The sequence below is a fragment of the Hemibagrus wyckioides genome, linkage group LG08 (assembly GCF_019097595.1).
Source record: "Hemibagrus wyckioides isolate EC202008001 linkage group LG08, SWU_Hwy_1.0, whole genome shotgun sequence".
NCBI classification, from domain to species: Eukaryota; Metazoa; Chordata; class Actinopteri; order Siluriformes; family Bagridae; genus Hemibagrus; species Hemibagrus wyckioides.
In genome coordinates, this window is record NC_080717.1 from 16420879 (window position 1) to 16439962 (window position 19084).

Genomic DNA, 19084 nt, shown 5'->3' on the forward strand with positions numbered 1-19084 from the left:
TATAAGAACGTGGAAGTGTTTGGGAACGACAGAAACTCAGCCATGAAGTGGTAGGCCACGTAAACTGACGGAGCGGGGTCAGCGGACGCTGAGGTGCATAGTGCGAAGAGGTCGCCAACTTTCTGCAGAGTCGATCGCTACAGACCTCCAAACTTCATGTGGCCTTCAGATTAGCTCAAGAACAGTGCGCAGAGAGCTTCATGGAATGGGTTTCCATGGCCGAGCAGCTGCATCCAAGCCATACATCACCAAGTGCAATGCAAAGCGTCGGATGCAGTGGTGTAAAGCACGCCGCCACTGGACTCTAGAGCAGTGGAGACGCGTTCTCTGGAGTGACGAATCGAGCTTCTCCATCTGGCAATCTGATGGACGAGTCTGGGTTTGGCGGTTGCCAGGAGAACGGTACTTGTCTGACTGCATTGTGCCAAGTGTAAAGTTTGGTGGAGGGGGGATTATGGTGTGGGGTTGTTTTTCAGGAGCTGGGCTTGGCCCCTTAGTTCCAGTGAAAGGAACTCTGAATGCTTCAGCATACCAAGACATTTTGGACAATTCCATGCTCCCAACTTTGTGGGAACAGTTTGGAGCTGGTCCCTTCCTCTTCCAACATGACTGTGCACCAGTGCACAAAGCAAGGTCCATAAAGACATGGATGACAGAGTCTGGTGTGGATGAACTTGACTGGCCTGCACAGAGTCCTGACCTCAACCCGATAGAACACCTTTGGGATGAATTAGAGCGGAGACTGAGAGCCAGGCCTTCTCGTCCAACATCAGTGTGTGACCTCACAAATGCGCTTCTGGAAGAATGGTCAAAAATTCCCATAAACACACTCCTAAACCTTATGGACAGCCTTCCCAGAAGAGTTGAAGCTGTTATAGCTGCAAAGGGTGGACCGACGTCATATTGAACCCTATGGATTAGGAATGGGATGTCACTTAAGTTCATATGCAAGTCAAGGCAGGTGAGCGAATACTTTTGGCAATATAGTGTATTTTAAACAACAAAAACATTATTTCTAACAATCTCCAAAATTTAGATTATATCAGATGTTTTAATGAAGGCAGGGTAACATCAGGAGCTGGATTTGTAAGATGACTGATTTCTATGTTTCCTTCCCTTACTATGACGATAAATTGAATTCTTTTTCATAAGAATATATTGTTCTTAATATTTAATAATATAGACCATTCTGTTTCAAATCTAACATGGACATGGCCCATGAAAGTGTTCCACTTTATGAGATCTAACTGCCTCAAGCCTAAGGCATGTAGACATTAGAATGTAAAAGTAATGGTTATGTAAAACTAATGTATCATGTCAGCAATTTATCCCTAATATTCTTTCATATAAGGTTTCACTGCTATGTGTCATATTTTTTCCAGAGGTTTTTTTTTTTAGCGAAAACAGTGCATTACACAGGCAAGTTTATTTGACTATTTCAACTTAGTTTTCATTCACTCCATTTACATCAACATTGGACTCTTAGATAAAATAAGAAAACTAAACACTATAAACATTAAACATCCAAGCATGCAGTCATTTTAGAGGAGTATATGCAAATTAATTTTGAGACCTCAATAAAAATTGCTCAGGATTGCACTACACATTAAAATAAAAGGAGACAGAATTGAAATCAAAATGGAGTAGTGTTTTGGAGTAGTGGAGTAATGGAGCAGTGTGTAAACTACAACTCCCGGCCGCTCCGCCTGGGGGGTGACGTGCACTGTGTACAGGGCCAGCTGCTTTCCGGTGTCTTTAAATGCTCTGCCATTAATCCGAACCCGACACCGATGGTGTGTTTTTTAAGCGAAAGGAATCGAAATACATTATGGCTATACCTATTAGTTGATTGATCAGGAAGTTACCGTGTCGCTGGGCGCTTTTATTTTATTCTTTTAGAGCCGTCGTATCGAAGAACTCGTGCTTTTTGAGTCAGATCGTGCTCTGTGATCGGTCTCGGTTCCTCTTATTTTCTGCCGCAGTCAGAAACTGTTTCAGTTCCCTGCGAGCGGCTAACGGTAGCCTGCTGCTGCTACTGCTGCTGCTACTGCTAGTGCTAGTGCTAGTGAAGGCCAGCTAGCGGGAGCTATCGCCGTTCCAACCGAAACGGTTTATTTAGCTGGACTGGTTGACTTCCCAATGCTTTTCCTGTAAACGAAACAGTAATGATAGTATTTTTATTTCCTGTGTACTGAATCTGTTTGACCTTGTGGAGCTAGCTACGTTCGTTCGCGCAGTTAGGCCGTCTGCTTGAACGGTAGCTGGTTTGCTAGGTGCCAGAGTCGGCTAGCTGGCTAACTTTGCTCGCGGTCAGATAATGCAGCAGCAGTAGAGCACTTTCACACGACATCAAGCCTCGTCTAAAGGTATGTGGCGTTTTACTGTCATATTAATATCAACTCTATTAGCTAACGGTGTTCCAAAAAGGCATAGAAGAGGAGGCATCATTGCTTCTTTTAGCCTTTAGCAATTTAGCTGGTCAGCTAATCAGCTGTTGATGCTCAGTTGGCGTCAGATTAGAGCTTGTCATCTTGTCATTTTTGTTTGTTCTTTGCTGTTTTTATATAGTTTTGATTTCTTTAGAGTTGATTCAATGTAGAAAATATATGTATGTGTAGGGGCGGAGGGTAGGGATAATACATAAACATCAAACTGCAGTCAAAATGCTGTCAAAATGGAGTCTGATAAGGTGTGTGTGTGTGTGTGTATGTATGTATGTATGTATGTATATGTGTGTATATATATATATATATATATATATATATATATATATATATATATATATATATACATACACAATGTGTGTATGTATGTATATATATGTGTGTGTGTGTTTGTATGTATATATATGTATGTATGTGTGTATATATATATTGTGTGTGTGTGTGTATATGTATGTATAATATATAGGGTGTGTGTTAATGTGTAATAGTGTGTATATTGGTGTCATGTGTCATATACTGTCAGTATGTTGCGACACATTGATGTTATGACTTTCTTAATTACCACTTTACTTTATGAAATGTGTTATAAACGGAAATATAACTCAGTTTGGGAATGGTGTGAATGTTTGTCTTGGTGCCAGGCAGTGTGAAGCAGAGAAAGGCTTGAGAGAAAAGCACATACAGGCTCTTTGTGCCAGGCTTTGCCACCTCCAACACACCATTTCCTGTGTGCCTTCCTCCTCAACAACAGCCATGAGCTCGCCGAGAGAACCGCAGGACACAGTGAGTATTCTGTTTCCCTCTGTCCATTTCTCCTTTACATCATATTCCTCTGTGCAGTGTGAGACATGGCCTAGTATGAACAACACATCAAACCGCTTCTGATCTAGAAAATTGAATAACACTTATCTAATCTATAAATAAATTGGGTTATCACTTTTTTTTTTTTTTTTTTAATGTTCTCCGAAGACCTATGCTGTTTGAATTTAGGTCACACTGATAGATTTCTTCAGATTGAGTAGGGATTTCGGTGTATTTGATTTGGCCGAATCAGTCTTGGCTGATTCATAATGATTGTGATTAGTATAGTAGAGCAATTGTTACACTATTAACTATACACTAACTATGTATTAACTACAGCACAACAAACTTTAACAGCTTTTTTGTTTCAGGACAAGTATGTTTTTGACACTTGTCAGTAGTGATACTGATCTAGGTCAGATTAACTTGGTGTTAAAAAATTTGATATATTAGCAGAAGGTAAGAAGGGTTCATAAAGTGTAGAGCCTGCTGTTGGAGGAAGAAGGATGCACGTATGTCTCGGTGCTCACAGAGCTGAAGTGCTTTTGTATGAGGTAGTTTCCATACACGCTTGTGTCACTGCTCTGCATTTGTGAATACCGCACTCATTGATGCTTCTCTGCACTGTCAGGTCAGCCACCATCATGAACTCTGTTTAAAGGATGTTGTTTTTTTTTAATGAAGTCTCTTGAAGGAAGATGCTGCAATTTCTACTTCAGTTTTTGTAGAGAACAGTTTGCAGACTGCTTTGCTTTGATAGCCATCAGTAATCATGAAATGCAGTCAGGTTCCTGTCTGTGTATACCAGCCGTACGTCCCATAGTAATTTGTTGGTATCAGAGCTTTCTTATGAGTATGAATAATTGATTGAAATATCAGACTGATACCTGATCCTCGTATAAGTACTCTGCTGTTAGTTTTGGAGAAATCTTTCAATGCATATCGTGTTAAGGAATCCGTATAAGTTTGATGTTTCACCCTCTAGTGATCTCATGGCCTGCTTTTTAAATACTGGTTTCAGTTTATATTAAGGTCAGCTATGAAACACTGTATTGTTCCCTGATGCAAATTCATATGGCTTATTAATGACGTGAGTGTTGCTAAGGGTAATACACCAGATTTAATATGCATTTTCTTTAGAGTTTGGAACAGAGGGTACACATGGTGGATGTGGTGAGGGTGTTGTTGTTGTTGAAAATGTTACAACTACCCATTATCCACCACAGATTTGCTTCTTAACACTCCAAATCCCTTAGGGGCAGGTTGTGGGGGGGGGGTTGGGGTCAAGCTTTCCACCAGCTTTGTGAGAAGCTAAGCGTTTGTAAACAGACTGATGTGTGACATCATTGTTTGCCTCATTGTTCTGTTCCTTATTGTCCATTGGCAAAAGCCGAATAGTTCTAGATGTGATAGAAGGGGTGAAGGGACATCCTAAAATTCCAAACAAGGCTTCTTCTTTCTCAAAATTCTGCCGCACTCCTTGACCGATCTGATTGCTTGACTGCAGTGATTAACATCACGTAAAAAGGAAATGCTCAACATGAAGACACTCATGTAGTTTCAGGATGTTACTAGATCCTTGTCTTTTTGCCATGGTTATTATCATCTTGGAGTAGTCGCTGTCTGCGTAACAGCATTGTGTTGCATTAGGATAGACTTTAAGGGATCGCACTTTTTGGCACACACATTTAATTACACAGCGATAATCATTAGAGAATTGGCTGTTATTAGACATTTTGTACTAGCTCTAGTGCCTTAAATCTATCCATCTGTCTATCTATCTATCTATCTAGAGTGCAAACAAACCACATTTATTAGGCTTGAATGGTTGGCATGCTTCAAAAGTAAGGCCAAAATTGTATGTATTTCACATGTTTTATACAAACAGTAGGCACACAACAATAATTCTGGTAATTATTAATTAATTAAAACAGTAATATTCTGGTAATTTCCAACACACACACAGTGGTGTAAATGATGAGGGAGATAAAGATTCTGAATTGCTGTTGTCACCTTTATATGCCTTTCCTGAAAACACTCAAGAATATACAGCACCAGAACTTCACTAACATTATTGTTTCAATACTTGGAGCTGTGTTTTGTAGTCAGATCAGAAACCAGTGTTTTTTGGCCAGGAACACCCTGGCATGTGTGCTAAAAAAGGAGGAAAAGTGCATAGAAGAAAAAGCAGTGTAAAATATAGTAAAGGATTGTTGATGCTTCTGTACTAGTTTGTGGCTAGTGGTCTAGGGTGGTTTGTGAATATTGATGGCATCATTAAATCTGCTTATACTTTAACCTAAAAGCAGATGAGCTTGTCTTGAAAGTTGTGTCAGGATAATGCAGATCAATCTGTCTCTCCATCAGCTTTGATCCTGTAAACATCATGAAGATGACATACATACAAGTGATTAGCTGGAATAAAAAAAACTACATTACCCACACTACCTGACTTTTCTTCGTCTGTCTACAGAAAGAAAAGCGCACCAAACCTATTGCGTAATGGATGGATTAGACATTCGATATTCATTTATTCATCTTCAATGACTGATTCATCCTAGTCAAGGTCAGAGTGATGGTTGATGTTGCTTCCCTTTATTAAATCACAAAATACTCTTGAATTGACTTTTCTTTCTTCAGAACTGTGCGTGAGTTGCCAAGTCTGAACCCGGTGTTCCCATGAACCCCAAGCATCTATATCAATAATGAAATTGCTTCAGGTAAAAAATCTGTGTGTTTAAGGGTGTGTCCTTGAGAGTCTATCCCAGGAATGAGCATGGGTCAAGAATATACCCGGGTGGAACACCAGTCCGTCATAGGAGCGCTATATAAAAACACATTTGCGCTGTTTCACACTCAGTGGCCGTTTATTATAGCCAGTCCACTTGCTATCATGTTTATGGCCAAAAAGGCCCATTGAGAACATGTGCAAAAAATTGCTTGTCTACAGTAAAACTTCTGAAAATGATTTACATGCCTATACTGCACATGCGTTTGGCTTTTAAGCTTTGGCTTATGTTTTGTTTTGAGCTGAGTGGGTCACATGACTTCATCATGTGACCAAAAATACAGAATAATTTTTTTAGTTATTATTTTTTATGTTTTCGTAGGCCACACTACAACATGAAAAAGGCATTTTCAGGTTTGTCCATTCGGGCGAGTGTTTTCAAAAAGCTCTTTGTTTTTGCTGGACGAATACTCTTTCTCGTGTAGATGGAAGGCCAAAAGCGATTTTTTTCCGGATCAGTGTGAACGTAGACCTTTTGACACATGGTCACAGCACCTGCGTATATGAGGGTGTGTTTTGTGTAGATGTATTTGAGGGTAAATTGAGGTGTGCCGATTGTACATGCCATGTAAACAGAGGTCCAGTGGGTGGGAGCTTGTGTCCACAGAAATGAAGCTGATTCATCGTCACCTCTCATTTTAATGTCATACAACAATTTGCATAAATCAGACAGATTTGTTTGTATGACATTCTCATTTCTACACTATTCGGATACAGGGCTATTGTGGCTAAAGGGCAGTCTTATATTTATACAAAGATTTATACATTTAAAGGAATTTGGGCTAAAATTTGGGTGGAATTATAGGGCTTGATGAATAATCACTATTTTAATACTGAATGCAGAAGTAATCAGTATTTTGTTCTGTTTGTGTTCATTTCTTTGTAATTCTGTGTCTGTGAAACACCAGAAACAGGAAATTCTTGTGTTTCTCACTTCTGCTTTCAGAGACTAACTTGTAGAGAGAGAGAAACTGCATGAACTCAAATGATGAGTTGCAGAATTTTTGTGTCTCGGTCATTCTTTGTTTTTGTTTTTTGTTTGTTTTTTTGCCATGACCCTGTTCTGTCTCTGGGGCCTAGTGTCAGCAAGGGGGCTAAAACCCAAAGCTGTGCCAAGACCAACTGACTTTCTTTTTCTTTTTTTCCCTCCATCCCTCATCCTCCACCATATTCTGAACGAGTGCTTTTAGTCCCAGCCAAGAACTGCATACAGCATGCGGGTGATGTAATGTTTAAACTGAGGAGTCATTCAAAACCAGAAATGGCAGAAAATGTACCTTTTAAGCTCTTAGGGAAATAAAAAGAGCTGAATAAGAGACCTCTTTTTGCATTCTGCTAGGCTCAAAGCAAGCTGAGACACTGCTCCTTGTTTCATTTTATTTTGGGAGCAGTAATAAGGTCTGGTGGTACCTAACCTCAATCCACAGTGCAGCTGAGCTGCCATCCGTGCTTCCCTTTCAGAGCAGGATGTTCAAAAACAAATCAGGTCACCTGCATATGGTCCAATGATGCTGCATAAATGCTAACATTTCTCTTCTTCTTTTTTTTTTTAAATAAATTTTAATAGAATGCAGCAAACACTGCTTTTTCAGAGTTGATAGTTATAGTAAAGTAATGAGGAGCAAAACACATGTCTGTAATTATAGCTGCACAGTCACTGGCCTTAGTGCCTCAGGCATGTCCTAACTAACGTTTTTTAATTTGTTTCTGGCTCTCAAGTGTTTTTTTTTCTCCTTTCCACTTGACTGATAAAGAAAACCTCACTCCCTGTTGAGTTTCACAAAGCAAATTTTTATTTGATATGAGTGTGTTAACTGTATAAATGCATTGCATGATGCACCTTGATGCCCTATTCCCTCTTGAATCTTGCTGTTTGCTAAACTTTAAAACACCAGCTGAGGTGTGGTCTGGTCCTGATCTTTGCCGAATTGGAAACATGCAGCGGTGTGTGTGTGTGTGTATATATACGATAAAAAAAACCTATGCAAAATACAGAGCAGGTGAAATATTCAATAATAAAATAATTATCGAGGACATTGACATGACTTGCTACATCAGAGACATTATCAGGTGAATATAAAGTCTATAACTATATAATAAAGCTACCACATTTTAATTAATGTACAGTTTCTAGGCAACCAAAACATGGAAGTGATCAAGCACAATTGGACTTTTACTTGCTAGCTAATTTTTCCAAATAAGCAACATAAGATTTTAATGCTGCCAGTTAAGTGTTTTTGGATTGCACATGACTTCACTGTGTAAAACACTGAAAGGTGCCCACATTATCGCTGTATTTGCTTCTAGGTCTTTAGGTTTATGATATGGAGCGTTGAGACCAATGCAGGATATCAGATCTGTGATATAATCATGACTCAGATGTTCTCTCATCTTTTGAACACATGATGCGTAGCATTTTATGTCACTCAAATGTCACCCTTGCTTCTTTTATGTTTTTAAGCTGCAATTTGACGTCTGGCTGGTTATGTTCATAACAGCTTGTAGAGGCAGGCTTATTTGTTTTTGTTTATTGACTTACTGCCTGTCTTGCCAACTATTGGTGTGTGCCGCAGTTGCCTTTTAATGGGGTGTACAAATCAACTGTACTGCTTTCACCTCCAGTGACCGAGTTTATGAAAATTTAATAGCTCTGTAGTGGGATGTCTGGAACACCTAGGGTTACTACATTAGGGAGCTGGAACAGTGAGCGAGCAAAAAAAGAAGCAAAGGGCGGATTGTTCTCGGTTTCATTGCACCAGAGAGTGCAGGAATGCATCTTTTTGCCCCACTTTGTCCGTCTGGTCACTCATGTTCATTTAACAGGAAGTATTGTAGGAAATGACCGATTTGAAAGGCAAACAGTCCAGGTAGCAGATTACCGGAATACATTACCTTTTTTAGCAGTTGTGTTTTTAGGTTTTGTGTCATTTCAGCTTGAGGACAGAGGGAAAGGTCATGTGTAACTTAATAGTTGCTTTGTTGACAGTGTTGGAGGTTTTAGTTCGCTTTAGACAGGTGGTCATTAACGTTTTTTTTTTTCTTCTTCTTCTTCTTCTCCTTCTTTCTTTCAGGTGAACCTGCGTCTGATCCTTGTGAGTGGTAAGACACAGGACTTCACCTTCTCCCCTAATGATTCAGCCACAGACATTGCTCGTCATGTCTTTGAACACTGGCCTGCAGGTAAGTCTGAAGTTAAACTAAAAGGCATAGTAATGTGTGGATAACAGCTATTATGGTTCAGTTAATTGTTTCAGTTCAACTCAGGACAATTGCTGGCTAGAAGAATGTAGACTAGCTTAATTTAATTTAAACTGAATATTAAGTTGCTTTGAGCATCCCTTTGCTGTGATCTATATGCTTTGAGACTTGCTTCTTACACAGTATGTAACGAGTGAGAGATGTTTTTGTCTCTGTTTTGTTTTGAGGATGGGAAGAGGAGCAGGTCAGCAGCCCCAGTATCCTAAGACTGATTTTTCAGGGCCGGTTCCTACATGGCAACGTCACACTAGGAGGTAAGAGACACGGCCCGATGCAAGCCTTTTACTTTCCTGTGTGTTTCTTTTTTTAGTATTTCACATGTACAAAATGGACTTGTTTAAAGCTTTATCTATTGTTTACGTGAAGATTATTTTGCTTCTCAAGAAGAATATTAAAATGTTGGTTATTGGCTGAGAATTACACTTTCATAGTGTCAGTAACCAGTGTTCACATACTGTACCCTTTCTTGAATAGCCTTGAAGTTGCCTCCTGGCCGAACAACTGTTATGCACTTGGTTGCCAGAGAGACACTGCCAGAGCCTAACTCCCATGGTAAGAGCTGAATTGTCCCTTTGGCAGTCCCTTTACACACACATCCAGACCATGCTTGAATGTGTGGGTTCTTTCTTTGTCTTAGATTCTTTTTGGCTATTAATCTTCGACAGCATATTCATGTACTCTTCAAACCCATATGGTGCTTTTTTTCTGGGGAGGTGCAGCATAAAACTGATTTGGTGCCATATGTGCAATTGAGATATGAGGGTTTTAAAACTCTTCTTCGAAAAACATATTTTAATAAAAGCAGTGACACACTAATTATTTATCCTTTATCCGCACTTGGATTTCTACACTTCCCAGAACGGCTATATTTCTTTTATTAGAGTTACGTGGAGATTATCTGTAACTCTCAGTATGAATAGAAATGTCATTTTACGTTGCATCACGTCTTCCCAAAGCTCATCTTTTAAGGGCTCATGTTTCTGTATATAAAGTTGTGGAAGTACGACAGTGTGGAAACAGTGAAAGGGTGTGTTACTCAAACTTGTGAAATAACCTCCTGAGCCAACAGCCTGTTCTATGGTATTATCAGGGGTGGGGCTTTTAGATGAATTATATGGAGCACAGTTGCTATGTCTGGAGAACTAAAGTGCTTAGTGGCAGTGTTACAGGTTGTATATGACGAAAACCATTTACATCAGACGATCTGGTTACGCCAACAAAGATTAAGCTTTAAATTAGATTAAATAAGAGATTGTGTGTGAGAGGCATTGTGTGTAAGCCTGTGGTTATGATGCTGGCTTTTGTTTTGTGACAAACTCTGATTTAAACTCCTGTTTGTCCCTTATTTTAAAGTTTTTGAAATACGAGATGGACGACACATTTTTCATGGTTGTCGAACAAATATTCACACACAATATTTTCTTATCCAGGCATTGAAAATAATGATTTGGGAATGAATCAAACATCATAAACCTAGTTTTTCTGATGTAATGGTTTCTAATAGTTATTTAACTTGACCTGTGATAACAACATTAATTGTTTTGGTTGTATTAAGATTGTGGCTTAACAGCCAAAATTTGACACCCACAAGAAGGGTTTTTTTTTTTATATATAGTTTCATTAGCTTGCTGTTCAGAACAGCTTTAAAAGCTCCAGATATGTGTGCACTGATACAACAATAGACTTTCCTTTGAAAGAGCCAAGTTACATTCCTCAGTGTTTTAACAAGCACTTAATGGTTGATCTATTAAACATCTACATTATGTAAGGGCGATATTTGCTTTCACTTCACTTGATAGCAACCTTTTATTTTCTAACTTAATGGTAACATAAATCCTGAACCATTTGCCTTTGAGGTAAACAAAAGCTAAAGGAAAAACAATAAATAACCAAAAAAAACACACTAGTTTGGAGATGTCTGATGATGGTTTCCTAATAAATGTATATTACTGTAAAGGATATCTCTTTTTTGTTTTTTACCTCGTAGTCTACCTCATGTAGCAGTTCTGAAATCTCAATAGAAACAAAATGCTGTCTGGTAGATTTTTGGGTACTTTGTTAGAGCAGTGATTTTTGCCTGCTGTTCATTTGTTTGCTTTTGTCTTTTTTTTTTTCTTCTTCTTCTTTTTTTTAAGGCCAAAGAAACCGGGAGAAGACTACAGAAAGCAGCTGCTGCTTACTGCTGTAAAACAAGAGAAACCACCTTCCTGATCCCTGAACATGCCTTCTATTCCTCTGTCCCTGCTCCCTTTTTTCTGCTCGCCAACCTGTGATGCATTCTGAATGATTATAGAATGGCTCAGAGGGTCAGATCAATTTTTCATTCACTTTATTCCTGTATAGTAGCTGGAAACCTTCTGTGCCAAGTACTCGGATTCATTCTTTCATTTGCCCTGTTTTCTTGCCAAATGACTTTTTGCTTAGTAAAACCATGATCCTTTGTACATAGATCTCTATTAAAAATCCAAATATCAAATATCCATATAACTAAAAGGAAAATATAAATTAGGAGTGTGAGAAACTGTTAGGAATTTCCTGTACTCTAGAGGGAATATCAAGGTCCCTTTCTCCACATACACATAGAGTCTTGTCTGACTGAAACAGTGGTTTTGGACGTGGCTCAGCTCTTAAGGGCTAGCTGGCACATAAACTCACACATCTGATCACCACCATTGATTGTGCTTTACTCAGACTGAAGCCCACAATGGTTAACAGAACATCACTTCCTCACTTCGCAGCTGACAACACAAACCATTTGGAAATCTCTTGCTTTATACAAATAGGATGAGAGAGAGTTTGCCCTAACATTATTGGTGGACTGACGGGACTTGCCATGACCACCCCATATGCCTTTTGATGCTGGACCAAGCAAGAGTTGAAGAGAACTCAATCATAAGGCTTTTTTTCCCCCCCGATGTGACGGCTATGTCGACACCTGTGCATGCCCTAGTCTAGTGTTTTCTTACCTTGGGTGTGTACCTGACTTCTTGGAAAAACTGTTCACCTCTTGTGTGCTCGGAAGGTCTGTCTGCCTGAAAAGGAAGTGAAAAGGTTGCCATATGTGCTCGAACTGTGAGAAACTCATCATCTCCTTAGCCACATAGACGCACTTTGTCTGCTAAGATGTCCTGAGGGACAGTCACCACCGTCTGATGCAAAGAATAATAAAAAGGGAATCGTCAGTGGGCTCCTGCCTGAAAGCCTTAGCCATAAAGGCTGCATTGTAAGCATGGTGGATTCCTGGAGCACCCCGATGAGCTCCACTGGCATCGGAAAAGACTGCAAGTAAACAGGGGGTGGCTTCCCTTAATGGGCCCCACCATGGGGTTAGGAGGAAAAATGGGTGTTTTATTTCCTAATGTTTGTATGCTGTCTGCTTTTCTTTTGACTTCAAATTGTGGAGAATTAATATTAATATTAATAACAATGGAATTCTAAACAAAGTTATTTGTAATCTTGTGTCTGTGTATTTCCGCTTTTAATTGCTACACATTTAAAAGTCGACTGGTGTGAGTGTGAGACGGGTTTTTGAAGAGGGATGGCCCAAATGATATGGGGGATCAGATCAGTTTGGGCAACAATGTCCAGTGGTCTTCACTCTTCCTTTGAGTGGTCATCCCTCAGTGAGTGTGTATTAAAAAATGTCATTGCTATAAAATTAGCTGCAGAATATTAAATGTAAAAATACAGTATGCCTAAAATCCTGTATTATAAATTAATAAAAAAAAATCTTTCAACTAATCTGTGTCTAATGATCCTTTATTGATTTTCATGGAGGAAGGATTTCTTAAATATATATATATATTATATTATATTATTTATTTATTTTTTTTTCAATCCTGCTTTACTAGGCTCTCTGACTTTGCACTGTAGATGGCAGTGTTGCTCTGGTTCTCTGAGTAGGTTTCCAAATCCCTTTTATCTGTAGACGTCATGCTCAGCACCTCCAGCCTCAAAATTCTTGCCACTGGCACTGTATCAGGAATGAATACTAATCAAGCAGTGATGTAACGCTGAGTGGATGGAATCGTTTTATTAGCTTCCATTTTGTGATTATTCAGATTTCTGGAGGGTAAAGGCGAGTTTATGCTTTTATGGTCTTGTTTTCTGGATGCAGACCACACATTATGCCTGAGAATGTTAATCAGACTCTGTGAAGCTGTCCATGTGTGTACATGTGTCTTAGCTACTGTCTAATACCAGTCTTGAGTGCTGAACAGCGTTCATGTCAATATAATATGCTTGCATTCTTATTTTTCAAAATTGGTGCTTGCCTGATTCTGAAAGAGTCTTTCATGATGTATAGCTGAAAGAGATCCAACTTTCCAGTTGACACTGGCAGAGAAGTGAAGGAAAAGGAATGGACCAGATGGTCCAGGCTGCCTAAGCACACATTTCTTACTAGTGAAGTGTGAGGTCTTGTCCAATGTACTTGCTATCAAGATACATTTAACTGTTTAAGCACAAGTTTACAAACTGAAGAGTGTGAAGCATAGTTTTATACCTGTACAGGATCAAAACTTCCTCTTTATGAAGGAAGGGGAAAAAGTCCAGGGTTGACTTGGATATGAGGGAGGAGTATGTGCTGCAACTAGTTTTGCTGCGTGGCTTGTGGAGGATTTGGATCAGAGCTGTGGGAGTGATGGGGCAGCTGCATCACAATTCCATTTCCTCTCCGTCTCTGTGGTTTGGCTCTAGGGAAAAGCCTACTATGTAAAGAAGGGATGTATTTGCAATGGTGGCCAGTTATCTTAGAATTTGTTTAACCTCATTTAAGAGTCATTTTCCTTCATGTTCAGAGAGCTTTGATTTCTCATTTTGGGCCTTCTGATAGAAAATGCCTCTGATTATGCTCTTAATATGGATAGGTTCATTTACTTTATAGTCCTTAGATCTGTGATGTCTTATGAAACTCGTGTTTTTATGTAATGTGATCCTGGAGGAACGTTTTATTTCAGGATGTACTGCATCAGCTGTATTTGGTCAAAATGACAACAAAAGCTGCTTGACTACTTCTTCCTGATGTTCTAGTTCCACATTCCTCCTGAATGCATGATCAGCATTTTAACTGAAAACTTCCATCCATCACATTGCACATTTATAATACATCATTTCTTTTAAAATGTTGTCTATCCTAATGGTACATAGGATACAGGCTTCGTGTCTACAACAACAGTAATGCACCCTGTTAATTCTACATGCGTAACACTGGATAGAAGTGAAAAACGTGTGGGACTCGAAACTAGCACAGTTTTGCAGATTTTCAAGATTCTAACTTTTCTGCTGTCTTTGGACAGTCTGAGCAACACCATCTGACAGTTGCTGTTATTAAAACCAGCTGGGTGTTTGTCCACAGTCGAAAATCCAGACTGTGCCTATAGATAGTCACAGAGTGTCTTTTAGTCAATTTGTATTTAAGTCGCTGCTATCTATTCACTTTCTGCTGCTGCTTACATGGGAGTCCCCTGGCATTGATTGAATTATAAATCCCTTTTGGCAAAGGTGGTTTAGTCGTGGGAGAGTTCAGAAGGATCATGTGTATCCATCGTGTGAGTCCATTCTGCACGTGTGTTAAGGGTCACCATGTCAGCGGACTGTGACGCTTACTTCTTGCCTCAGATCCTCCAAGCCTCTCTCCAATCGCAAGTTCATGTTGCTGACGCTACGAGACGGTCGATGGGAAATAAGCACGTAGCTCTTGTCTCCTGGTGATGAAGGCAGGTCAAGCACTAGAATTGTATCCGAGTCATGTTTTATTTCATTGTTTATTTAAACAGTTTTTGCTTATTCCTGTCACTGAAAAGAAAAGCCAGATGGGAGTAGTTTTTAAACAATATGAGCTCTGTAGCTCCTGGAAAAAGAGAGAAAAGAGCAGCCCACTGTTGGATGAGCAGGAGCCATATGCTCTGGATCTTCTTAAGGATTCTAGGTGAAAGAATTTCTCACACAGTTTGGAAATGAAGTGTGCAAACAAAATAATGCCTTGTTTTGTCCAACCATTGTTATCTTTCTCACCATCTGTCTGGACAACAGGTCATCTCAGTTAAACGTTAAAGAGCACATTTTATCAAACTAGTTTCAACAGGGTTTCGGATAATATACAGCATTTTTCTTCCTGAAGCAGCGCTACCTTCACTCAAAGGTGTAATTACAGCTTAATTATACTGAGTTTTACTAAACAAGTCTTGATCTGCCAGCAGCATGCACAATGTTTTCAGGTATAGTTTCCAGCATTTTCTTCCCAACTTCGTGTTCTATGTCTCCGTCGCTTTTGGAAGTGCACACCCAAGTGTTGATGACGGTGCTCTTTACCAGTTTAGCTACGTGTTAATGCACTGGAAATGAACCGCTAATCTCTGAATTCAGATTGGTTTTGTTGCCATTCCTTCTTCTAACATGTATACACTATCCTGCCAAAGGTTTGCAGGCACCTGATTATTACATTCAAATGTAACTCTTCCACCAAACTGTTGCCGCAAATTTGGAAGCACACAATTGTTTAGAATTTCTTTATGTGCTATAACATTACAATTTCCCTTCACTGGCACTAAGAGGTCCGAACCTGTCCTAGCATGACGATGTCCCTGTGCACAAAGCAAGCTTCTTGAAGACATGCTTTGTCAAGGTTGGAGTGGAAGAACTTGAATGTCCTGCACAGAGCCCTGACTTCAACCCCACTGAACACTTTTCAGATAAACTGGATCCCAGCATCCCAGGCATCCTTGTCTGACTCCAGTGCCTGACAGTACTGATGATCTTGAGCAAATACCCACAGGCACATTCCAAGTGTAGTGGAAAGGCGTCCCAGAAGAGTGGGTGTTATTATAACAGTGGAATTAAAGCATCATGCATACGTGTGATTGTCAGGTGTTTGCAGACTTAGTGTATGTTTCTCAGGACCATGGTGTAACACACAAAGAAACACAGTACACAGGGATAGCATAGCACACAGGTCTGAATATTAACTAGACAGAACAACCGAAGAATTTTATATGGATTAAATGGCAATGTAGGAACATAGCAGTGTTGTTGGGTCAAGGGCCTTGATTATAGATATACTGTAGGAAAACTAAATACTGCAATTGTGGCCATACCATTCTGCCACACTGGGACTGTTAGGATTTGTGTGTTAAAGGCAATGCAAGTTCAATGATCATACATTTCATCATATCATCCAGAATATGCTTGTTTTTGAACCTGGGTTCTTTAAAAGTCTCTTCCTCTTGACATCTCAGGGAGTTTTTTTCTTTGTCGCTGTCTCTGAATTGCTCACTAGGTATTTAAATCTATATCTGGACGTCTATAAGCAGATTTGTGTCTGTAAACAACTCAATAAAAATAAAATGGATTTGAATTCAAGTTTACTCTGTTACAGGTCTGTGCATATCACCTGCATTGTTGACTATGTGTAACTGAGCTTGATGACTGGAAATTGTGGTGAAGCAGACATATGTACTGTAAGATTGGACAGAAATTCTTCTAATTACAGACAAAACATGCCGGTATTGAACAAGATTTTTATCGTTGTTGGTACTTATAATAATAACTAAATAATAAAGCAGAGTAGCAGTTTTTTTTTTTAAAATAAAGGAATCAGCAATAATATCACATACAATTGCAAAACCTTAATGTACAAGTGTAAAAATATAACAGTATTATTATTACAGATCTGGTCTCAAGCTATCATCAGTTACATCATGAGAAACATAGACAAGAGTCAGCAGTGCTTAAATCAATCTAGCAAATTAATCTTAACAAACTACAAAAAATGTTAAGAATATTAATTTCATACTTAGCCTAATCTTGAAGTTTTTAGATGTTGTAATAAAAATGAATAAATGTAAAGCTCACTTAGACAGGACCTATAACATCACTAAGCTCCTGTAACACCGCCGAAGCTTTCAGCTGGTTGACATGATGTTTTGGGTTGGAGCTCACAGCGGTTTTGAGGTTTCGACAGTTCTTGCATCAAAATCTTGAGCAGTATGTCAGAGTTTTCAAAGTCAATGGAGAAGAAATTCACTCCCACTATCACAAAGTTCTTTATCCCATGGATGGAGCATCTGAGGCTGAGACTAACAGTGTGTTACTTTGAAGTCAAACAAATATTGGAAGATCATCTACCCTGCCAGTCTGTTCAGTAAAGCAATTTTACAGAAGTGTTTGGCACCTGTGGCCCTCTCCCTCATATTTTTATTATATTTTCCAGTCCACTGGAAGCTAAACAAGCTTGACCTTTTTTTTTTTTGAAGAGACCTATGCTTTGATTTTATATTGACCTGCTCAGATCTTGACCTCATTTTTTATAGAATCATCACATTCCTGCATGTTCTTATTGAACTGGACCTAAAACTTTCATTCTGATGTCAAAACTGTTTATTACATGGGATTATGGTTTTCCACTAAAACTGCACAAATGTTTTCTTCATTAAAGCAATGAATGCACGTTAGCTGGGTGTTAATGGCAGATTGAATTGCTTGAGATCGTTTGGCTTGGCTTCACAATGTCCTTTAAAAAGCGTGTGAGCATAGAAGGACGTGTGTAGAAAAACTGCTCGCGTGTGATGTGTTCTCTATAAAGAGATGGTGTTGAGAAAATGCAGCAGAAACAAAGCCAGTAAAGCCTAATGAATGTCCAACATACGGTTCAGAATCACCATGGAGACGAGCCCTTCTGACAGCAGGCCGGCTGATGGTTCATAACTGAAAGCATCAAATTATACAGCTGTTGAATATGCACATTGCACAAAACCTCAGTAAACCAAGTCAGCTGGATTGTCTCAATTCTGAGAAAACTGCTGCATTTGATTTATTTTGCACAGAGAATATGTCCCAGTCATGCCATCTAAAACACATCTGAACTGTTGAATGTTCACCCAAGACAGAAACCACTGGAATGTACTGAGGATGTTCTGTCTTGCTTTATACTCATATACAAGCAAAAAAAACCCAACTTTAACATACCCCAGTTATTTAATGCTTCCAATAAACATCCCGTTTCTTTTAGATGTTTTTTCTTTACTAAATTAAAAATAGCTGCGTGAACCGTAAACATGGCTCATTATTAAGCTTTGAGTTTGTTTGCATCCGGCTTTTCCGTCTCTCATTCCTCTGTGATGTGGACATGTCCCCTTGAGTCTCCGTTGATTGGCAGGTTTACAGCTGTGTGTTTTGGACCCGTACTTTGTGGCATGCGCCTGAGATCTCAGTGCTGTTAACCTTGCGCTTCACCTTTAATTGCACCTCTGCCCTATTTCTCAGAAAGGCCAGTATTTCATTACATTATCCTAAACTAGAGGTCAGAGATGTCGGAGATTGTGTTAGTCTGTTTTTATAAATAAAAAATGAATGCTTCCTCTGTGGAACATCACTACACTTAATCAAACTGCAGTTAAGATTGTATTGTTCTATGTTAAGTCTTTCAAGAACAGAGTTCAAGGATTTCTTGCTTATGGTGCAATTCTAGTGATTGAATAATGTATGTTTGTTAGCACAGGCATGTGTACACATACTTTCAATTCCTGTTCAAATAAAAGCAAATTTGTATATGGCAATCGACTCCACTGTTTGGTTAGTTGTTTAGAAAAAAATGGCAATGCATCATTCTAGACAAGTCTATACACAGCTCATGCATGTGTGAGGTCCACATGCAAAACACCATCATCCTTTTGTGAGTTTATTTCAGCAGACAGTGGTAAACTTCCTAATGCCCTGAGGATTGGTGGAAATGACTTTCTGTCCTAGTGCATGGTAAAATCTCCTGCGTAATAAAGCCCCGAGTGCTTTGTATAGT

The 19084-nt window shown here is 39.2% G+C and overlaps 1 protein-coding gene across 2 annotated transcripts; it reads left to right on the forward strand.

The window, feature by feature from the left end:
• Positions 1-1738: 1738 nt before the first annotated feature.
• ubl3b (ubiquitin-like 3b) lies at positions 1739-13032 on the forward strand. Of its 2 annotated transcripts, none has more exons than XM_058397422.1 (6): positions 1739-2366; positions 3086-3227; positions 9105-9213; positions 9459-9545; positions 9766-9843; positions 11427-13032. In XM_058397422.1, the coding sequence occupies exons 2-6, from the start codon at positions 3198-3200 to the stop codon at positions 11477-11479; spliced, it is 357 nt and encodes a 118-aa protein (XP_058253405.1). In that variant the 5' UTR covers positions 1739-2366; positions 3086-3197; the 3' UTR covers positions 11480-13032. The 2 variants fall into 2 exon arrangements, with proteins under 2 accessions (XP_058253405.1, XP_058253406.1); XM_058397423.1 differs by having other exon boundaries at positions 3090-3227.
• Positions 13033-19084: the final 6052 nt, after the last annotated feature.